Here is a 24,016-nt window from a genome sequence, read left to right as displayed (position 1 = left end):
TTAGATTGTCTCACTCATTCAGTCAATACAGCTGGAAACCACTAATCAGGCTCAGAATCTGGGTGTAGGGATGGACTCGAATCTGAACCTTCATAAAGACAGTAAAAAAAAGTTGCTCCTCTATCACCTTAAGAACATCTCCAGCATTAATGAACTAATGTCTCAACAGGATCTTTGAAAAATAATCAATGCATTCATATTTGGTAGAACTGATTGCAAAGGTGTCTGTTTAAATAGTCGTCCAGAAAGCTGCAGTTGATCCATGACGCTGCTGCCTGCGTCCTCACTAAAACTATGACAGTGGAGCACTTCACTTGAATCCTTTTATTGTCTCCTTGTATCTCAGATAATATAATTTAAAATACTTCTCTTACTGTACTAAAATACATTACAGACCTGTTGTCATTCTATCAACCATCCAGACCTCTGAGGTTTACTCTAAACACCAAGGGTCAGAATCTATAAATTTTCCTATTAATTATTTTATCATTATTTTTAAAAATTATCTTATTTTTATCTTATTTATTTTTATTCTCTTTTTCATTTATTTTATTGAGTTCATATATTATTTAATTACCATATTCAGACACTTTATGCAATCTACCTTTCCTATTGTCTTTTTCTGTTTTCTACGTAAAGCACTTTAAATTTTCTTGCTATTGAAATGTGCTATATAAATAACCTGCCTTGACACTCCTATTCTTATATTTTACCAAGTCAGTTGCACACTTTTAATACCATTTTATAAATTCCAATGTATTATTTTATTACTTAACTGAATAAGCAAAAAATATTTAAAATATATATATAAAAAAAAGTTTTTTCAAGCCTTTATTTCTGGTAAATATGATGTTTACGCCCTTGTACATAATAAAAACAAGACATTAAGAATAAGAATATTACATGAAAAGTATTTTTAACACACACCTTGTTATATTTAAAGTATCTTTTAAATCAAAAGATAATTTTAATGTAACAGATAAGGATCTGTTAGGATCCGATTAGAATAGGAATATGAATTCTCTCTTGGAACCACCATTTTGGACCTAGAGAAAATGCTATCAATGCCTTGGTCTTACATGGATAATGTGTTCATGCATAGATTCTGCACAATCATTATTTTTCTTGACCTTGACCCAATCTTTTCATGCTATTTCTTAATTTTCGCAAATAGGAAATTGTCTAGAAATATATTTTTGGACGGTTTTCTTTAAATAAGGTAAGAACGAAAAGAAAAAAACAACTTGTCTATGAGTAATGATTACACACAGTAAGAGCTCCCTTCCTGATCCTTTATTTGCTCATATAAACCAGTGACGTCATTCCTTCTTGCATTTTAACCATACCAAGAATGAGCTGTACATTTATAGAATTTATATCTGAGTGGTTTGCTAAGACAATTTTCTCATTTTACTTGACAGTTTCTTGTTGCTCATGAAATAAAGCAATGAACTTTGTAAGGGGGGAAAAACATGAAGCGTTGACATCAACGTACCTCCCCGGATAATCATGTGATCTATTTAGTTAAAGGAAAAGTCCAGTAATATTCAAAATTCAAAATTCTGAAAGTAGTTTAAATATGAAATTATTACATACTGTTCAATAAATGAAAGGTGTTTTTAATTAAGAGTAATTTCATTTGAATTTGCTTCACTGGAGACATCCATGTTTATAAAAGAACACTACTGCCACCTACTGGTTTGTGATGTCACAGTATCGGCTGTTGATCAAGTCCCAGTGCTGTATCTGGTGTCCAAGTCATCTTGAAAACATTCTGCTTTGAAATGCTGACTAGTTATTATGTGTTTTTTCTCTGGCCAGAAGTTCAAGTTGGCAATCCAACGATAAACCCGTCTGTGGAGGAAAATGCAGCTGCTGTAAATTGATTGATTTATTATTACAGACTCAAGGTCCAATATACATTTCTTATTTATCTAAAGCTCCCAGAATATTTCAACATCATATTTCTTAGAAGTCTTTGGAAGAAAACCATTGAGTACAAGACTTATTCCTGGCCCAAAGAAGGTAATAATAATGACAATGGGCTTTATTTTAGACTTTTTTTAAGCAGATTTTGTTTCATACATTGTTAAAGTACCTGACCCTGAAGCACAAAGAAACAAGGTATGTACATCCTAGCCATAAATGTTCAAAAACTGGTTAAAAAAGTCCAGTTTAGGCAACTGGACTTGAAGTTTTCTCGAAGACACTTCACCTCTCATCCAAGAGGCTTCTTCAGTTTTACCTAGTGGTGGGGAGCACTGAGACTGATCTACTATAGGTCTAACAAAGAATTAAGGGGAACAAAATTTGGCTCTGATGCCCCCCACAAGAAGGGCCAAGGAGGAAACATGGGGCATGTTAATGGTTGTTAAGAGGTTCTGATGGGTCGTTAACTCCGCCGTTTGAGTGGTTTCAGTCAATGCGTCATTGAAGTGAGAGTCAGGTGAGGGCGGGTGAGGTGTTAACCTCTCACTCAAACCATCTTTCTTCTTTGGCCAGAATATGGCTGTTGTTGTCTTCAAATGTGTGTCCTTTAGATTTTATAGGTAGGTGAACGGCTGACTCGATTCATTTCAGTTTATATATATAACGCCAATTCAGAACACGTCATCTCAAGGCACTTTACAGTTCACCAGATCATACAGTCAAACTGATTCAAAGTTTTTTATCTAAGGAAAACCAGGTGATCGTAGTAACTCATTGACTCAAATGCAATCACACACACAAAGCATTCCTGAAGCGACAGTGGAGAGGAAAAACTCCCTTTTACTAGGAATAGGCAGAGATACAAAAGGCAACTGTAAAAGGCGGCCCTGTCCAGGAAACACGCAGCCAGGCAGACAAACTCCGAACATCTATAAACAAAGGTGTTGATGGCAGCACAGCAGATGTTTCTCTCCAGGATGGAGTCACAGCCAAACAGGAACAGACCAGATGAAGCTACTATGAGAAAAAGTAGAGAGAGCAGAACGTTAGAGATTGAACTAACAGATTCTGCAGAGTGGGAGAATAGAGATAGAATGAAGCAGAATGATGAAATATGGGTCCCTTTGTCCTCCAGAAGTCTAAGCCTATACCTATAGAGATAGCTCAGGATAACCTGAGCCAGTTGGTTCCACCGGATAGGAGCCTGATAACTAAAAGATCTGCCTCCCATTCTGCTTTCAGAAATTCTAGAAATTCCTCTACAACTTTGGCCCTCATGTGTTGAGCTATGTGCCTATAAAGCGGTTGCTTGGTCTTTCAAATTTACAGGTCTGCACACTGTTCACTACACTGAACAGCGTGAAACATGTCGGTCTTGTTTCTGGGTGTCTTGTCTTTGGGGTGAACCAGTTTTTGTCTCAGGGTGTTCCCGGTTTTGAAGTGCACAGGTATCCGATGCTGGTTGAAAATCTTACTGAGTTTTTCAGCCACATATGGAATGATGGTGCTCCTTCTGCTCTTTTCTTCCCTCTCAGCAGACCTCTTCTTGTTGTTTTTTTTAAGAAAAGCCCATTTGGGTTAACAACAGTTCTTCATGGCTATCCTGAAATGTCCCTGTTCTCTCATCTTCCATCTGTTGATGGTGGGAATGGTTTCTGCTTGTGTCTGGAGGGTTCTGATGGTGCGTAGTTTGTGTTCCAGTGAGTCAAAATGGAGGTACTGGTCGGTGTGTGTGGTGGTTGCCTGTAGACGTCTATGTTGAGCTCCAGGAAGGCAAGGCTGTCATCTTTAATACCTTCCCGAGTGAACTTGATGTTTTCTGTCCACTGTTTTGATGTTGTCTGTGAACGTGTTGATATCCTTGGTCTTTATTTTGACCCATGTTTCATTCACGCGTCTGAACCAGTGACTGGGTTTTTTTTCCCCCCCATGTATGAGTGTGGAGCTCTGCTTTCCACTTCTTCCATGTATAAGTTCGCCACTATGGGAGACTTTGTTTTGTTTTTTCCCCTTCTTCTTTGTTACACCTACAGTATATTAGTCTCAGTGCTCCCCACCTCTAGTTAGAACTGAAGAAGCCTTTTGAATGAGAGGCGAAACATCTTCTAGAAATCTTGACGACCAGTTTCCCAGACTGAACTCGTCTACTTTTCAAGCCTACTTCATGTCAAGCCGGCTTGATTATGACCTGGATGACTGAAAATCTTTACAGATATCTTTACTTTTAGTTCTTATCAGAAACTCTGGCTTCAGCTTCAGTATCAGGTGAAGGCTTTTAAATATTTCCTGATAGTAATGAATTATAATAGTACAGCCTTACAGTAACAAACACATGGAATAGTTTTTGAGCGCCACTCCTGGACTGGATATTTTTATTTTTCTGCAATATTCTGGAGATGAAAAAACAAAGTTCTTAAAACCTGTTAAATAGGAATTTAAAGTGGTAGTGCTGAGCAAAGATAACACTAAAGTTTTAATAATTGGTCAAATCATTTAAATGGAGAGAAGGTTTCTTAAGGAAAGGTTTTATTAAGACTACATTAAAAACCGGCAATGGAAATCTATTTGCTAGGAAAAAAATGGTTTGTATCTAGAATGGGATGGGATAACAGAAAATATGTTTTAAAATTATTGAATGTGAAGTATTTCTGACATATATTTGAAGGAACGGTTGGCATCCTAAAATAACGGGATCCTCTCAATTTTTGATTTGAGAGGACTTCTCCTTTTAAATAGAAATAATATATTTTCCTATTTTATTCTTTTTTTGCTTTATGGCTTAGATCTAGAAGATTAAAATGTATCTTTTCAGTCAGCATATCTTGCCATAAAAAAGTCTGCCTTCTGAAGATGTAAATACGAGCTTTTATCTGCATTGTTATATATGTATATTTTGTTATATTTTCATTTTCTTTTAAGCTGCTTTTATTTTTAATGATATCAGATTTGGTCCTGCCTCCATACTTTTATACTGAAACTAAATGTACTATGGTAGGTTTCGCTGCGTGGTTTTATCAGTGACAACATATAAATGAGTTTCAGTTTGCACAAGGATTATCCATTTCCTTGTTTACTTCTTTGTCTCAACAACTCTCAGGGACTTAACTCCTCCCAATATTCCACGAAGCTTATATGAACGGAAACGAAAAATCTATAATAAAAAGGAAAACAAAGACGTGTATATGGGTAAATGAACAGCTTATGTTTCTGGGAAATACCAGTGAAAAAAATCAGTGATTAAACATGTAATTGATGGCAACACAGTGATCATAGTAACCGAAGTATATCCTAAAAGGGGACTGGAAACTCATCAGTTGACTGTGGAGGTATTAGAGGAACTGGAAAGATGTGCTTATCAGAGAAGGCAAATAAAGGCAGAAAAGAAAGAATAGGTTAGATGTGTTGTGCTGTAATACTATATCCCATTCGTAAATAAAAAGTACTGAATGCAAGATCAGTATTAAAGTAATTTGCATTTAAAGAATGCAAGCATGCCAGTTAAAAGCACGTTTTAAGTTAAATTATGTTCCAATGAGTTATCTAGATGTATGCTTATGAAAACACTGAAATCCTGTAAAAAAATTCAAGTCATTAGATGTAGGCTACACATTCCTTTCAAATGAAAGTAAATATAGTCCACAAGAGACAATCAAACTAATATTAAGGTCCTTTGCATTTTCACAAATTTTGCAAGAATTGTTAATAAAATCAGTTTTTGGTTCAAATTACAGTTAAATCATATTTATTCATCTGCTTGTAATTTTAAGAAAAACTGACTTTTTTAACAACTTCTTGCAAAACATAAGAGAGTGTTCAACGAATTTGACAAGTATGCCACCTGCTATTAGTTTGTGTGATGAAAATACTGCAGACATATTAGAATAGAGTGAGCACATATCATATGTTAAAAGGTTGGTTTAAATTTTAGACGAAATTTTTAACTAAGTTGAAACATAAACGGTTTTTATTAGTTTTCGCAAACAGATGCAACAGTATTGGCTAAAAGTATTATTTTATTGGATAGATGTTTATCAATTAATTTGTAATATTTTGCAATCACATCAGATTCAGGTGTATGAATCTCACAGCTCCAGAGACTTGATAGAGGCGTATCCATCCGGGGGATATTTTGTGCTTTTGTGTTAGAGTGAAATGTGATCAAGTTTGTAGGAAGTGTAAATGGCTTTTTTTCAAATGTGTGGTGGAAGTTGTTATGCTTATGAGAATAATTAACTTTATTAGCTATTGTACAAAAGAAAACCTTACAAGGAAATTATCAATGTGCCTTTAACCCATCTCAGGGAGAAACTCTCTGCACCTGAGGAGCTACATGGGGCTAAGGGGTCTTCCTCAGAGTAGCAGTTTGTGGTGTTTATATCAAGTACTTGGGATCTTCTCACTCACTGTAACCTTTTATCTTAGTTGAGGGCTCCTGTGGGTACTCAGGTTTTCAAAGCATTCCATACTCTAGTTTGATTCCTACCTAAGAGGCAGTTTTTTTTGGCCTGCGGATGTAGTTGTTCTTGTCTACTTAGATTAGACCCAGTTTCCTCGGCTGTGAGCCTTTTGTTTGATCCAATTCAGCTCCCTAAAACCAGAAGTAAGCCATAGTTTGTTTTGGTTACATATTCCCCCACAAAACTCATGTATAAAATTACATTTTCAGAAAACCTATTCAAGTTAATGGATGGTAGTGTAATCTGTGCAGTAAAAGCAGAACTATAATATCTGCTTTGTCTCATTCGCCCACCTATAAAAGTGCTTCTTCAATTTTTCTCTGTAAGTTAAAATGAGTTAAAGCAGAATGTTTGGAAATGCGAAACGAACTTAACTATATTCAAAACTACTGTTTAAGCCCGAAGGAAATTAAAGCCACACTGTGCAACTTTTGGCCACAAGGGACACTAGACCTGTAACTTTCTGCCTCAGCCATGACCAAATGTCAAGTAGGCAGAAAAATCCTACAGCAAAAGCCTTAGCTCAATGATTATACTATAAGAGCATGTGGCCCTAAAGCGAAAACGTTCTTCCAGGTCACATGACCTGGCCAACCACTGTTGCTAACTTACATAGTCGGCATTTCAAGAGGGGAACTCCGCTCGAAGCATTGATAGAGATTGGCCTGAGGAATCATTTAAAAGAACTCATATTTGTCAAATCTTTAGGTCACAAAGTCTGCGCTGTGCCTTTAAATAGTTCCAGAACACCCCATCAGTAAAACAACATACAATGGAGCACAGGTGCCTGAGGCAGCAGCCAGTGAAGATGCTGCCCTTTTGTTAAGTATAGAAAACTGCACATGGGAGAGATGAGGATATAAAAAATTTAATCTCAAACCTTGCCTTTAATAAGTCATGATGTAAGGCTGCTTAAAAGAAAATCTGTATGTAGCACATGAAAACCTTCTTCCATTCTCACACTGATCTGTACAGCAGAGTCCTTTATCCTTAATGAAACATCTAATATGCTGCTTGTATTTGAAAGCCCATCAGAGAGGTTGGATTGTTAAAGGAATAGTACACCCAAAACATGATTAGCCTTCATTTTCTACTCACCCCCATGCTGAACAACACTCTGGAGTACTTTTTTGATGTCTCAAATGCATCTGGAGATCTGGGAGGCTTCTTGCTGTCTGCTGACATTCAAATAATGGAGGTCTATGGTGCCCGAGACAGAAAGGTCCATAAAAGTCCACAAAAAACGTGTCAATATTCTTCCATACTGCTCGTCCAATGTATTCCAAGTGTCCTGAGTGGGTAGCGTCCATAATTTACTCGAAACAAAGTCATTTAGAATGTTTTTAGAGCATAAACAGTAGTGTATAGGATTTCCTGAAAGCGCGCACATGCGCGTTCACGACGCTACGGAAGCCGGCACACCAAACCAGATGAAAGTGCGCATTCAGCGTCTGCTCTGCCAATAATGCAAGCGTAGAAGAAGAAATGTGCTGTTTACCTGTGCAAAGAAAGAAACAACGAAAGAAAAATGTCTGAGGACTTCAGTGTTGAGGAAGAGCATGAGTTCTTTGCCGAGCTGAATGCGCTGGTCTGGTCTGCCGGCTTCCGTAGCGGCGTGAACGCGCATGTGCGCGCTTTCAGGAAATCCTATACACTACTGTTTATGCTCTAAAAACATTCTAAATGACAAGAAATGATAAGAAAGTCTGAGCGTTTTTTTTCTCCACATCTGGTATCAGCTTAGCAAGCAGGACATTTATTTTCCTCTAATATGGAGTAATATGCAGGCTTGTGGTGGTTAAAAATAAACACCGAACAAAAAAAAAAAAAAAAAGAACCTCGGTGGATAAAAGGAATTACAGTCCATAAAAAAATAAGTGAAGTTATTACCGCAATGATTTTATTACTTTTAACATGGCCAATTTATTGCATTATTGGTCCTTATCATGTTATTGGTTGCTGCAGACATGCAAAAAGATTTGCTTGGAAGAGACAAAAGCAGGGCGGGACTTAGCATGTAATGTTTGGTGTTGTTTTTTAAAAACCCAGGCCTAATTTTTTTGTCAAAAATGGCAAAATAAGTTTCTGTTTAGAATGTTTTAATGTAGACTATTGCATTTTAAGCAAGCTTTAGCATTTAAGTAACACAGGTTTTCAAACTAAATGTTTCTATCTCCATTCCCTACCCTTAGTGTTGCTTTAAATAAAACCTCTGACTGTTCTGCTGTCAGTCGAAACCCTGATTATAGATTACAGAAAACAAGTGCATCGCACCAGTAAAAAGCCTACCAGGTCCTAACGAGGTTAACAAGCTCTTTAAATGTTGTAACGAGGAGCTAAGAATAGTTGGTCTTGTTCTTACCGCGGCTCGTAAACATGTTCCTCCCATTAATCAAACAAAGCAAAAAACTATAAAACGTTTCAGCTGATTTCCCCACACCTGCTTTGAGCTTCATCATTTTTATAAAACACAATTTAATACTATAGCTTTTAATTATTTATTATTATTTTTTTTTGTGTGTGAAAATTATTCAAAAAATGGGGATTTCCTCTGACATCATTTTTTAGGTCAGTGGTTGATTGTTCAATTAATTAATTAAAGCTACAGTAGTTTTAGAAAGGGAGTGAGATTTATCATGAACTAAGCAGATATAAGCTTCAACTTGTGGGATGATAAAATTTCAAATTTCAATTTCTATTTTTGTTATGAAGTATCTTCTAAATTATGTTTAAAAGAAATTTGCAAAAACTGCCTGGAAGCAAATTTTCACTGAAGTTTAAAAGAGCTAATGTGACTGTTTTCTTCGGAGCCAGGGCTTATACTTTAACATGGATTATATTCAGTCATACTTTGCAGTCATATCTGACAAGCAGAACAAACATACAGAGATGATAGAAATGCTATTAAAGTAGAAGACAGTGCCTCCTTTTGGTCAAAGTGGAGAAAAGCACATAGAGGAGCCAAACAGAGTTCCATTCTCAGTTCAGCGTTCAAAAGACACATCAAATCCCCCGTTAAACAGGCTGCTATTTGATGGTAGTTACCATTCAAAGCAATTTAACACGCAGTTCAGGCTATTTTCCAGCGATCCTTTGAGAACAAAACATTCTTTTTGGCCCATACATCCGTCTTACACAATCAGCCTTCAGTTTGATCCGCAAAAAACATCCAGTCCCTCTTTGACCTTTTGACCTCATCTTTTTTCCTACTTTCATTTTTTCATTATTTTGTTCATTTCTTGGAAATATTAAAAAGATTTTTCCCTTCTCCCTAAACTACATTTTCTATTTCTGTAGGCTCATAGCTTTAGTTTAGTGTAGATGCATGCCGTATAGCAGCCTACATCCACTGAGCTGCATGGCAGTAAACTAAAGCAGTAAGGTTATTTTCTACATTCTCACTTATGAGAAAGCTTTTTATCTAATGAATTCATGAATAAAACAAAACAACATACCATCAATCATCCATGCAGTTGTTGGAGTATTTAGAAGGTTGCATTGGATATTCAGTTTAGAGGATCTGAAATCTACTTTCCAAGATAAACATTCTGTTTGTTTTTATAACTGTTTTTAAAACTGTTGGGTAAAGATCAGATGAAGGAAAATGTATCTGCTCAATTCCTGGTGCTCATTAATCTTACAGATAAGTAGCACTTTCCACCATATTTATGAAACAGTGAGGATATTAAACTTTCAGTACTTCATACTAGGCTGCACTGTGTTGCAGTGGTTAGCACTGTTGCCTTGCAGGACAAAGATTTTTGGGTTTGATTCCTGGCCTGGGGTCTTTTTGCATGGAGTTTGCATGTTCTCCTTGTACACATGTGGGTTCCCTCTGGGTACTCTGGCTTCTCTAAATTGTCCTTTGGAATAAGTGTGAGTGTGCATGGTTGTGTGTCTTTGTGTTTCCCTGCAACAGACTGGCAACCTGTCCAGGGTTCACCCTGCTTTCATCAATAGACTGCTGGAGATAAGCACCAGCCCCACCGCAAACCTGACAAGGACTAAGCGGGAGAAAATGGATGGATGTACTTAATACTTTCTACTCTGCATGTTAGCAAAATGTGCAAGCAGTTTTCTTATTGATCATTTAGAAAATGCTGATATTCAATAAAGCGTATAAGATTACAGTTGCTAACAATTGTAGTTAAATGTAGTTAAATTCAAGGAATTGTCAAATTAAAGTTTTTTTTCCCATTTGAAAGCCAAAAAGTAGGATTCTGTCCATAAAACAAGTTTAATCCCGAAATGGAACGGTTATTTTTGGCCTTTATACTGTTGTTTTCTGCTAAAAGTTTATAAAAAAACTTTTAATAATGAGTTTGATTAGCCAAAAGTGTTGATGTTATTTAAGAAAAGCCCTTTTTTTTTCCACATAAATTAGAAAATACATGCATTGATCATGCATTATTCAAATAATGCACTTTGTTTATGTTCAGCTAAGACAAAATGTCTGGTTTTGATTTGAAGGTCATTCCAAAATGACTGAGAATTGGGAATCTTCACCAGCAGGTTTGAAGGTCACTGAGTTTTGGCAAGCAGTTTTTTACCTGGATTATACCCTTGACTTAAAACAAAACAACACACACTGTAAAAACGAAAAAGTTAGTTCAACTCAAAATTTCAAGGTAACCGGCTCACAGAATTTTTGAGTTGAAGGCATCAACTTATTAAGTTGTGTCAGCTAAGTTTTTCAAGTTCTGCCAACTAAGTTTTTTTAATTCAAGTAACTTTCAAGTCTGTAAAAACTTATTATTTTAAGTTCAGATTATCTGTAAAAAGTTATTTTAAATTCAGATTACCATCCCCTGTAATAACTTACATTTTTGAGTTTGAATCCCTCCCATTAAATCATCCACTGACAGTAAACCATCCATCCATTTTCTTACACACTTGTCCCAAGTGGGGCAGGGTACACACAGGACTAACAACCATTCATGCAAACACTCACACCTAAGGACAATTTAGAGAAGCAAATCAACCTAACCGTCATGTTTTTGGACTGTGGGAGGAAGCCGGAGTACCCAGAGAGAACCCACACATGCTCAGGGAGAACATGCAAACTCCATGCAGAAAGACCCCCGGGCCAGGAATCAAACCCAGAACCTTCTTGCTGCAGGGCAGCAGTGCTACCCACTGCGCCACAGCCCTGACAGTAAACCAGTTAAATTTTGCATGTTTATTTGAACCACTTTGGCAAAAACAGGTTTACAATTCCACAATGTACACAAGTAATCTTATGCTTAAAGCAAATCAGGTTTTAGCATATAGTCTTTTACTTTCCAACTCCTGTTAAAACCTTACAAATAATGCAATATTGCCAGAGATAACAGGAAACCAGTGCCTTAGTTTTCTCTTGGACGAGTCCTCAGGGAAAGTTACCGCCAGCAGAGTGACCAAATGGCTGAACCAAACTTTAGAAGGGAGCTCCTGGGAAAATCCATGGAAACCCTGTAGCAGCCGGTTGCCATGACAAATTTGAAATGAGCATGTGCAGATAAGTTGACCTTGCTCGGACTGGGTGTCAACTACAACTTCTAAGTAAACTCAACTTAATTTATAGAATAAGATTAACTTTTCATCAGAAACTTATGAAAGTGAGTTCAACTGGCTCACAAAAGACAGTTCAAGTTCCAACTGGCAATTTTATTGTCAGTGAATGCAAAAATCTTAGTAAGGTGAACAATTTTGAGTTGTCGTTTTTACAGTGCTGCCTCAACGGTTGTTTAAAAAGAAATGCACTTGGGCAACACTACCGGTAGTTCTCCTCCTTGTCATTCTGAACCTTACTTCATGCACTGTTGCACAGAGGAAAAGGGGGGTGCCTTAACCGTTCCCACAAAGCTGACAACATGGAATGGTCCAAAATCTCTGGGCATGCTGAAACTTAAGAGTTTCTTCCACTTAAGAGGCCACGCCCACCTCCTGATAAACAACCCCACAACATCACCCTCTCCCCACCAAACTTGGCACAATAGAGACAAGTACACATTGGGAACATGCCTCCATAGCTGAAGAGTTCAGCAGGAGTTTGCTTTACTCCCCTGCACCCAGTGTTTTGCATTGCACTTCCTGCTGTATGGATAGAATGCAGAAACTTCATGTAGCTCTCTATAGCTTATCTATGATCATGCAGTTTTTACATATGTGCTGATAGACTCTGCAGAAGTTTCACTTAGTTGCTGTCATTTCAAATCTACTTCTACTTTGTTATAAAACCACTTACAATTCACAGTAGAATATTTAGAAGCAAAATTTTTAAACAGGATTTGTTACACAGGTGGCGTCCTATTACAGTAATACATAAGAGTTGACTGATCTTCTGAAAGCAACAAGTTCTTAGAGAAAAGTTCATCGAAACAGAATTATTTTATACACCTTTGGCCATAGACAGGATTAGAAAGAAAAATTTAAACTATATTTTGTAACAACCTGAGAAACAGAAGGATATAAATTACTAGATTAAATTAAGAGAGTCTTTTGTTTATAAGAACAAGCGAGGGTGCCACTAATTTCACCTCTGATAAAGTGACCTTAAACAAGCGTCACAAATTAAAACATCAATTTGGGTTTACTAGAGGAAGTGAATAAGATTTTTCTACACATTCAAACAGAAAGCGTAGATTTAGCATGAGTGACATCATGGTACAAAACATCCTTCATTGGAATTGAATGAGTAGTAAGTGAAAAAATATGCAGCCATATTTGGTCATTACATCCGGCACACATGTTGTCATTTCAAACACATTGAGTCAGCGGCGCCGGAGGATGTGGCTCCACCCACCTTGATTTTCAGGTGTGACTGCTGGAAGAAAGATGATCGATAAATAATAAAATCTATTGTTTTATTTTGAATTTTAGAGCTTTGAGATTAATCATCATTAGAAGGTTAGTTTTTTTGGAGGGATGTTTTCCACTAAGCTCAATAGTTTAAAATGAGAGATGGTGAACAAGTTGTAGTATTGTTCAGAGGGGTAGGGGAGGATCTGCCTCTCAGGGACTGATGAGGGTGTGCTGTATTTCTCCACAGCTCCTCCCCCTCATGGCTTATTTACCTGCTCTCCTCTGAATCCTGACCCATTCAGCAAGCTCATCTGACGCCAAAGGAGCTCAAGGAGTCAAACGGCCTACGTCCAGAAGAGAAAAAGAGAGAACTTCAAAAGCACAAGGAAAGAAAAGATTCAACCATAATGGTTTCTACTGGGTTTCAGATCCTGGGCTCTGCTCTGGGGATCATCGGCTGGATTGGTGCCATCATCGTGTGCGCCCTTCCCATGTGGAAAGTCTCGGCTTTTATCGGCAGCAACATTGTGACGTCGCAGATCACCTGGGAAGGGATCTGGATGAACTGTGTGGTCCAGAGCACGGGCCAGATGCAGTGTAAAGTCTACGACTCAATGCTGGCCCTCAGCGCTGACCTCCAGGCGGCCCGGGCCCTCACTATAGTCTCCATCATCGTGGGCATCTTGGCCATCCTGCTTTCAGTAGCCGGGGGGAAGTGTACCAACTGTGTGAAGGAAGAGTCCAAAAAGATCAAGGTGGGCATCGCTTCCGGAGTCATCTTCATCATAGCCGGGGTTCTCTGTCTCATCCCTGTCTGTTGGACGGCCCACACCATCATACAAAACTTTTACAGCCCTATACTGAACCAGTCGCAGAAGAAAGAGCTGGGGGCCGCACTCTACATCGGCTGGGGTGCATCTGCATTGATGCTGATTGGTGGGGGGATGCTCTGTAGTAACTGCCCCCGCAATGATAAAGATGGCTACTCTGCAAGGTACGCAGCCGCCAGATCTGATGCCTCGGCTCCTGTTTCCGGAAAAGACTATGTTTAAAGCAGCTCTGGAGAATTTTACTGGGACTAATGAACTGGTGCTGCTGGGTCGGGAGTGAAAATGATAGAACGCTTCATCCTGATAAGAACCACACCCAAAGAACAAATTTCCTTTGACGTGTTCATTACTTGTATTTATGGTGTTAAATGATGTGTGGACCTTAGTATGCATTTCTCTAGCTTTATATTTACATCACTACGTCTCTTTCTGACTGTAACTATTTTTGAAAGCTCTGTTTTGGTTATTTGTATGTGGAAAATTACTCATCAGCCAAGTGTTGTTTTTTTTTGTGTGGTAGTTGTTTTGTAAATAAAAATGCTTTTGTTTACACCTCTGAGTCAGTGTGTGATGTCACAACATTTTCTCAAAAAACAATCTTTCACTGGAGTTCATGAATGATGTAATTTAAATATTTTATAAGCTTTCTAACAGTAGATATTTTGAAATTTATCCTAATATTTACATATTTAATGATTGACAAAGGTTTCAATCAAAACAAAAGCCCATCTGAAAAGAAATAGCCGCCCAGCAGTGTAAAGACGCCCTTTGTTTGTCTTTCCTGTTGATCAGGTTTAGGTGTGGCTGGAAAATCAAGTAAGATGAGTGCTGACCGCCTTTGTTTAAATGTTCAGCCTCCGAGCAGGGGAACTGAGACAGTCAACATCTGAAGGGCAATTTTTCAAGTTATTAGCAGAAATATTCACGCCTTATCTTTATTTATCTTAAGTTCATTGTGTTTCCCTACACAAAACAAACAATATAGGGTGTTTTTTTGTGAATAAAAGGTTTCTTTGAAAATATTACAGGTAAGCTTTTATCACACAATGATTTCAATCGTCTAAGCCATGTCAGGAGTGTGAACATTTCCTTTACCAACACCATGAAAAGAGGGCTTTGTTAAACCTAACCCCTTCAGATTATTAAACCAAGGTAGAAGGTGTTGCAATCTTTTTGATCCATCTTTCAAGTTATTATTAACCCAGATTATTACATTTCTTTTAGAAGTTAAGAACGTAATTCATTCATATTTAACAGATTTTTCTTTCTTCAACCAAGACATTCTTTCAAATAGGTAATGAGCAAGATAATATCTAATAAAAATATACAAAATTATACAAATTTACAAAACTATTTGTAACCATAATAACTATTGTAAAATAATAAATTTAAACATGATTTATTGGCTGTACAGCAAAGAAAACCTTCATATGTTAAATGTTTTTTGTTTTGTCTCCTCTGGTTATTTTGATTATTTAATTTGGGTGATAAGCTGCAATTGTTTGATGCGTCTGTGCCGTTGCCCGCGTATTTTACTCCCTCCTCAGTTTGATATCAGGCAAAGCAACTAAAAAACATTCACATGAGTTTAAGTCAGGGGCCACATGTAATTTAAATCAGTTTTTAAAGGTTACTTTTAACCTTTAATATCTTCCAGGTTCTTCCAATTAGTACCTTTTATAGACACTGAAACAGAAGTGCTTTAATAACAGATACAGGAAAATATGAAATAAATCTTAAAATGCCAGATTAAAGTTTACAATTGTTAAGCTTAAGATCAATCAGACTTTAGTCTAGAACAGCGGTCCCCAACCACCGGGCCGCGGACCGTTACCGGTCCGTCGGTCATTTGGTACCGGGCCGCACAGAAAAAAATATATATTTATGATTTATCGACGATCAGAGTCTGAGTGATGTTTTATTTTGAAAAATATAAGACATTGGGGTATTATCTCCCAATTACATCAGCATCTGTGCCTCTTGACACAGGTTAATTCAGGTCAAGACGCATCCTATCTATAACATCCTATCTTTGTGAGGCGGGATTTTCTGCGGTTACAGCGACCAAAACAGAGCTAGACTGGGAAGACTGGACATCAGGAGCACAATTCGTGTGTCATTGTCTCCGATTACGCCTAGATGGGACCGGTTTGTTTCGGAGAAACAAGCTCAGGGCTCCCACTAATTCAACATAATTGTGAGTTTTATTTTTATGCTGTTTGTATTTAATTTTATGCCAGTTGTATCATTTTATTTGATCGTATTTACCCCCCACACTTTAAAGGCCGGTCGTTGAAAATATTGTCTGAAAAAAGGTTGGGGACCGCTGGTCTAGAAAATCCATCAAATTAGTCACATCTTGATAGACTTAGTGTGAACATTGAAGTTCAAGCATGGAAATGACCAGCTATAATGTCTGCTGATGAATAGAAATTGTTATTCATTAAAAAGCACAAGCACTTACAAAGTGCAATTTGTTCCTAACACACTGGTTCAACCAAACCAACAAAACAAAACAAAATTCTAAAAATATTTTAGGAAAATCATAGTTTTCTACCCTTAACTTGAGAGAGAATAAACTTTTTTTTAAAGCTGTGCTTAGATACTGACAGCAAGATTGTGACGCTCTAATTTGTACCCACATTTATTTCAGTGCATTTCTGTTTCATCATATTATATTTTAAAAGTTCACCTCTTTCAGCATTTTTAACTACTGATCAAGAAAATAATTTGAAAATGATGGAGTGTTAAATATCAGTTTATTTACTGTTCGGCTATTTATGAAGATTTGATCCTTCTGCCATTAATTGTGTGTTTGCTGAATTCTATGTGAATCATTATTGACAGAACTGATCACATTTCATCCCAGCGCTGTGTGTCCCGAGCCCGTAACATCATCAGCAACCCCTCACACCCCCGCCATGGACTGCTGTCCCTGCTGCCCTCTGGGAGGAGGCATCGCAGCATTGGATGCAGGATCAGCAGATTCTGTAACAGCTTTTTCCCCACTGACTTTAGACTTTTGAACTGTTGAAAAAACTCTAAATCATGTTGCAAATCGAGACTCTGAATCATACTGATAACATCATTCTTACACTACATAGTGAATCTTCAAAATAAAACTCAACTCAAATATTTTTACTGCATTTTGCACCATATATATTTATTTTTGTACTGCTCTGAACCTTCGACATCAATGCGTTTTTGCACCATGTTTCTCCCACCCTGTTTACTTTTGATCACTGCTGCACTTTATGGATGAAAATGTTCATTTCACAGCGAAGCTTCTCCTCATTTACTGTTGGAAAGCTGGATAAACGAAATTTTATTTTTCTATACACTCTGTGTATACAAAACCACATTAAAGTGCGTCTAAGTCGAAAATCTCATTTCTTTCTGAGCAAACTCGTGCTACCAGACATCATTAGATAACTCTATCAGAGTCCATATAGAATAATGCTAGCATGTTGTGGAAATGTTTGATATAGATATTGATGCTCGATATGGAGCAGAATGCACCGTTTCATGCTTGTGATACAAAAGGGAAGCTAGCCAACTGTTTGGGGCCTAGAGTTAAAAGGATAAAAAGACTGTAGAGCTGCAAACAAAACAGCAACAGCTGGACAATACAATTCGCCTGAAGGGATCTATAAGCTCCCCCATGAAAGTAAGAAATGCAGAGACTAAAATATGAAACACTACGGGCAACGAAATGATTGCAGTACTAGCACAGCCACCGTAAGCAACAATCTTTCAGTTCAACTTACTGATTACTCCACAGGCTGTTAATGTCTACTTTGTTAAAGTCTGATCTGCTCCTGTTTGGCTGTGACTCCATCCTGAAGAGACATATCAGCTGTCCTGCTGCCATCAACACCTTTGTTTATAGATATAGTCATGTTTCACTAACTGTGACTGGCTCGATGTGCTCTCTTCATCCTATGACATGGGAGCTGGCTCGGAGCTCGTCTGCCTGGCTGTGTGTTTCCTGGACGGGGCCGCCTTTTACAGTTGCCTTTTTTTTATCTCTGCTTCTGTCTCCTTGAACCCCAGCCGGCCTCGGCAGATGGCCGCTCACACTGAGCCTGGTTCTGCAGGAGGTTTCTTCCTGTTAAAAGGAAGATTTTCCTCTCCACTGTCGCTACAAGCATGCTTAGTGTGAGGGATTGCAGAAGAGTCAATGAGTCGATGCAATCAACTGGTTTTCCTTAGAAAAATTTGAATCAATTTGACTGGATGATCTGGTGAACTGGAAAGTGCCTTCAGATGACATGTGTTACGAATTGCCGCTATATAAATAAAGTGAAATGAAATGAATTGAAAGAGACATCCTTATTGCACAGTGGTTAACCCAGAAAAAAAAAACTTAAGGCCTCACACCTTTACAGTTGTTTTTGTTTTTTTATAACTGAGAAAGGATGAGTTAAAAGAAATAATAAAATCAAAGCATATGGCATTTGTATGGTCACAATTTTAGCCTAAATTAGATAAAGCAACTAGATTCAAGCCCCTATCATTCCCAGGATTAGTCCACTCTTCTACCAACTCATATAGGGTAATAAAATGTTGGTGTCCTACAGACTCTAGTCTCAACAACAACACTTCAGACGTTTCCTTTAATGCATCTTTAATGTTCCTGGCTGTAAATATGCAGTTATCAACCCTGAAGTAAAGAAAAAAATATCATTGTTAATTTATCTTATCTGGATTTGTCCTTTTGTTGAAGAATCCATCTTTAAGCTTGTTTTGAAGCTAAATCTACAGCAGTAACATAAGTATTCACATTTGCTTGAGGCCTAAGCTGACCTAAATGTGTGTGTGTTTGGTTAAACACAGCTGCAAACTAAGCCATTGTTCCTAATCTTGAAGCCTTGCTTTCAATAACAATGAGTTGTGTGTAAGAGTCTGAAGATATCAGGGTTCAGCTTTCACCCACCTTTTGTCTATTAGAACAGAAACTCCACCCAGAAGTCTCGACCACAACGGGAGCTATTTATTGTCACACAACCGAAACTTTCGAAGGTTCAGAGTGGAGGAAGCATATCCAAACAGGTGGGACCACGGAGCTGTAAAACCCCACAAAGAAGAAAAAAATTACTATTTCACTCATTTGGCTTCATCATGGCTTCTCAGGGGCTTCAGATTCTTGGTATCCTGCTGTCCTTCATTGGCTGGCTGGGCACCATCATCACCTGCGCTCTGCCTATGTGGAGGGTCACCGCTTTCGTGGGGGCAAACATCGTCACCGCACAAGTGATCTGGGAGGGTCTGTGGATGACCTGCGTTGTCCAGAGCACAGGACAGATGCAGTGCAAGGTATACGACTCCATGCTGGCTCTACCTAGTGACATGCAGGCTGCCAGGGCTATGGTGATCATCTCTGTGATCGTAGGGGTGTTTGGTATGCTCATGGCCGTTGTTGGAGGGAAGTGCACCAACTGCATGGAGGACGAGGCGTCCAAAGCCAAAGCCTGCATCGTCTCTGGGGTGATCTTCATTATAACAGCCGTGATGATCCTCATACCCGTCTCCTGGTCAGCTCATGCAATCATCAGAGACTTCTACAACCCCATGGTGATTGCCGCACAGAGACGGGAGCTGGGAGCTGCACTCTACATTGGGTGGGGTTCTGCAGGCCTGTTGCTTCTAGGAGGAGGTCTGCTCTGCAACAACTGCCCCCCAAAAGACAACAGACCGTACACGCCAGCCAAGTTCGGCCCTGCAAGGACCGTGTCATCAAATATGGACTATGTGTAAGCTCTTTGGTTAGAGGCATTTTTAAGTCACTTTGAAATAATAGTAATAGCTAAAAAAAAAAACATTTCATTTTATTTCTTAGCTCTTTCTTAGTCATGAAGTCTTTTTTATTAAATTGTGATGATTAAAATATTTTAGCAAGATTTTTGAGTAGCCTTTTAAAGCCATTATTTAACCAATGATATTTTACTTATATTTTGTCTTATGATAAATAAGCAAAGCTATGATGAATCTGAGTCGTGTGAACCTTTATGAAGGATGTACCAACCAGTCAGCCAGAAACTTGAATCAACCAAATTTCCCATTGTCTGCTCTGATTATTGGATCAAATACTAAAAAATCTCTTTTGCTTTTTTTTTTTTTTAAAGTACTTTTATTATTTTTAATTTAAAAAATAAACCGAAATTAAGACCTCCAAGTTGTAATGATCTATTTTTTTTTTGTTGGATTTAGTTTCCATACATATAGAAAATCCTGAAGCACATTAAAGGAATTTTACATTTTTGCAAGTGATAAAATTTTAAAGATTTCAAAGAAAACATCAAATTCTTGCCCAGAATAGCCTGGGTTGGGCATTGCTTATATGTAATGGTTCTAAGATCTGTTTTTAACTGCACTATTTCTCCACAATGACACAATTGTAAATGGACATTAAATGAGCAGCACTGTATGAAGAGTTGCAGAACACTGCAGAATTTTCAAATATCTTCCAAATGTCTTCAACATATGTTTAAATTGACGTTTCCTCTGTGAGAACACTGTTTGCTGTGTGATAAGACTCACAGGAATCCAGCTGAGGAGCCGCCTGGGAATTTACTGTAACCGACTGAGATGTTGGCCATGCTGTAATGGACTGCGCTTGTGTGGAGACACTGATTTAGTGTTTCTGTCTCGAGTAAAATGGATGTCACTGGGAAGACAACAGAGGGCTGCGTTTGCTTGAACCCATGTTGCCAGGGAACAGTTTAATGTGTTGAAAGCATGAATGTTTTCAGCTTGCTCTGTGATAGGACATCTGCTCAGCCTGGTTAGGAAAATGCAATGCTTTGAACATCTTTAATTCTTCACATATAGATGCATTTATTAAGGAATTAAAAGATTTTTAAAAAGCCCAGCCAAAAAAGAACCTTACTGTTTATCGCTTTTTTCATTTTTTTTAGCACAATGCTGGAAGAAAATGCAGTTATATAACTATTGATGTGTCATGTTTCACCAGCGGGTTTTAATCTTTAGTTTGTATTTTACCTTGATTAAAAAAACAGTTTGGCAAAATGATTTCTTTGCTTTTTTTTCCTCAAAGGTCACTTTTAAAAGGAATGTGCTGCCTTAGCTGTATAAGAGTTATAAGGTTAAATTCAAAACCATCACATTTGCTGTCAAAATGTTTCATGATGTTGCAAATAAAATAGAATTTGAATGTACTTTAAAACTACAGTATATTTCTATCTAAAACTGATTTATGATTTCTGTTGTAACATGCTTAACAACAAAGAATACTTAAAACACAATAACCCATTTACCATATTAAGTAATGGAAAAACTTTACAATTCCTTTGTGTGATTTGGTATTTTTGGAGATTTTTTGTTGTCTTTTCCTTGCAGTAAAACAGGCTATTTTTCCATAAAAGTATTTGTATTTAGCTAAGTTTAATTAAAGCAACTATAAGTCTCTGGAATTTTATTTAGAAGAGCAAAGCAATTCTAAAACATTGGTTGATGAAATATAATCACTCATACTCAACATGATATGTGTTTATTCTTTTTTTTTTTTCCAGTGTCTGCATAACCCACCTGTGGTGCAAGACAAATTTAGTCATTAATAGAGAACTAGTCATTTGTGCACATGGCCCATAGGCCCCTATTTCATTCACAACTAATTTTTAGGTAAATATATCTGGATAAAGAAATAATTGTCTTATGTAGGTTTAAGTTTAGTGCAGCACACGTTTTATTTTTTGTTTGTAAAACATAACAGGAGATGCCTGCTAATTAAAGATAACATACCGTAGTTTCTTCTAAAAAAAAGAAGAAGACATTTTTGACAAAAAATGTGTTTATTTTATAAAAAAAAAACAGAAAGCTTAGATAGAAAACAAGTGCTTGTATTTCAAAAAAAAAGAAAGTCTATTGAGTTAGAAAATATCTGACATTGCAATGAAGAATTAAGAAAGTAGCTGAAAAATCTTAAAATTTCACGAGTTAATCCATCCATCTTTCATCAACAGAAAAGGAGTCTGTGTTAGTCAAAGAAAATTAGTCAAAATGCAGATTTCATCTTGAGTAGAGACTGGTTCCGTTGTTTCCTTCTCAGCGAGAGCTTCTTTCTGTTCTTCAGCAGCTCAGACAAACTCCTTTGCTGGTGCTGTGGATTTAGGGGCAGAGTATTTCCCTCCGTTGTAGCGCTCCCTTCCTGCTGGGCACTGACAGCACAGGAGAGACCCGCCGAGCAGCAGCAGTCCTGCTGCTCCCCAGCCAACATACAAACAGGCACCAAGCTCTCTTCTTTGAGCATCTGGAATCAAAGGGCTGTAGAAGTCTTTGATGATGCTGTTGGCTGGCAGAGACACAGTCACAAGGCACAGAGCCCCGCTTAGGAGGAAGAAGATCCCTGCAGAGATGCACACCCTGGCTTTGGTTCTTTCATCCTCGATGCAGGTTGTGCATTTGCCGCCAACCACAGACAACAGAAGGCCAAACAGAGAGAAGAGGATAGCGATGACGATCATGGCCCGAGCTGCCTGGAGGTCTGGAGGCAGAGCCAGGAGGGAGTCGTAGACCTTGCACTGCATCTGACCTGTGCTCTGCACCACGCAGCTCATCCACAGGCCTTCCCATATGGTCTGGGCCACAACGATGTTGTTCCCAATAAAGGCAGAGACCTTCCAAAGGGGCAACACACAGATCAGGATGTTTCCTAGCCACCCAAGCATGGCCAAAGCAACCCCAAGAATCTGCAGTCCTAAAGATGCCATCTCTGTTGCTGTTAGTACTTGGTGTCTCTGTTCTTCGCCTGGCTCCCAACTGAGGTTCTGCTTGCTGCGAAGAACTGTTATGTGAGGCTGTCGGGGTGGGCTCTGGCTCCAGCATTCACATGCTTTGTCCTGAGAGGTGTTTCCCTCAAGAAGAAAAAAAAAGAACCCCTTTAGTTCAACCCCAAAAAGATCCGCTTGAAGAGGAAAAAGGAGCTACAGCCTGTATCAAAAAGAAGAAAAAAACATCACAAAAGATGATTAAGACTTTAAAACATTCACCTATATGTTACTTGTGAAACAAATGTAAAAATGACGCGTTATTCTTAAAAATTCTAAAATGCAGTTTCCTTTTCCTGGGTTCTGTTAAATTTCCAGAATAACATATATGGAAATATATTTCTTTCACCAAAATTATAAATTTTTTAAATACTTTGCAGCCAGTCATGACCAACATACCTAAGAGTTATTAATTAAAGGAGGTCAAAAGGAGTCATTACAGTTGCCTTTTGTGTCTCTGCTTCTTTCTGTATGGATGCTTTCTTTCTACTTGAACCCCAGTCGGCCTCAGCAGATGGCCGCTCACACCGAGCCTGGTTTTGCTGGAGGTTTCTTCCTGTTAAAAGGAAGATTTTCCACTCCACTGTCGCTACAAGCATTCTTAGTGTGAGAGATTGCAGAAGAGTCAATGAGTCGATGCAATCCACTGGTTTTCCTTAGATAGAAAACTTTTAATCAATTTGACTGCATGATCTGGTGAACTGTAAAGTGCTTTGAGTTGAAATGTGTTGTGAATTGGTGCTATATAAATAAACTGAATTGAATTGAAGGATACAAATTTTTAATTGCTAATGAATTTGATAAGAATGGTTCACAGCTAATAACAACCAAAAAGTCAGTTTTCCAGTCCATTGAACATTCCACAAGACAGAGAAAAAGTTGTATTTTTAAGCACAAAGATGTCAGGTTTTGACTTAGACAATCATTGCTAGAGTGGGAGTTGGGAAATGCTTTCCTTGGCATACTGCAGTTTAACCAAAGGGGAGAAAATAAAGGAACACAAGCTGGAGTGGATTGCGCAGCCAGCTTTAGAGTTTTTGGTTAATATTTCTATGACTGCAGCTCAGTGGCTGTAGTGTTACGAAACACAGATGTGTCCAGTAAACATAAAACATTGCTTGTAGTTATGTGACCTTTGGACCACAGAAAAGTTCAGCAGTGTCCTTCTTATGTAAAGGGAAAAAAAGAACTTGAGTGTTGCTCATTGATTCAAACTCTCCTCCATGGATAA

General features: G+C 37.9%; 3 protein-coding genes across 3 annotated transcripts; 2 read left to right on the top strand and 1 right to left on the bottom strand.

The window, feature by feature from the left end:
• Nucleotides 1-13,447: 13,447 nt before the first annotated feature.
• On the top strand, nucleotides 13,448-14,558 carry LOC119794024 (claudin-4-like). Its single transcript, XM_038301357.1, has one exon. It carries the CDS (start codon nucleotides 13,577-13,579, stop codon nucleotides 14,219-14,221), a length of 645 nt encoding a protein of 214 aa, XP_038157285.1. The 5' UTR covers nucleotides 13,448-13,576; the 3' UTR covers nucleotides 14,222-14,558.
• A 4,435-nt stretch (nucleotides 14,559-18,993) lies between these two features.
• Nucleotides 18,994-21,185, top strand: LOC119794021 (claudin-4-like). Its single transcript, XM_038301353.1, has one exon. It carries the CDS (start codon nucleotides 19,121-19,123, stop codon nucleotides 19,754-19,756), a length of 636 nt encoding a protein of 211 aa, XP_038157281.1. The 5' UTR covers nucleotides 18,994-19,120; the 3' UTR covers nucleotides 19,757-21,185.
• A 491-nt stretch (nucleotides 21,186-21,676) lies between these two features.
• Nucleotides 21,677-22,829, bottom strand: zgc:112437 (uncharacterized protein LOC550468 homolog). The gene has a single exon (XM_038301331.1). The coding sequence runs from the start codon at nucleotides 22,726-22,728 to the stop codon at nucleotides 22,096-22,098; it is 633 nt and encodes a 210-aa protein (XP_038157259.1). The 5' UTR covers nucleotides 22,729-22,829; the 3' UTR covers nucleotides 21,677-22,095.
• Between the last annotated feature and the right edge of the window lie 1,187 nt (nucleotides 22,830-24,016).

This window comes from Cyprinodon tularosa, unplaced genomic scaffold, assembly GCF_016077235.1.
Source record: "Cyprinodon tularosa strain WSP-4 unplaced genomic scaffold, ASM1607723v1 ctg466, whole genome shotgun sequence".
Lineage (NCBI taxonomy): Eukaryota > Metazoa > Chordata > Actinopteri > Cyprinodontiformes > Cyprinodontidae > Cyprinodon > Cyprinodon tularosa.
The sequence above is the reverse complement of the archived record's forward strand: the minus strand, read 5'-3'. Positions and strand labels throughout refer to the sequence as shown.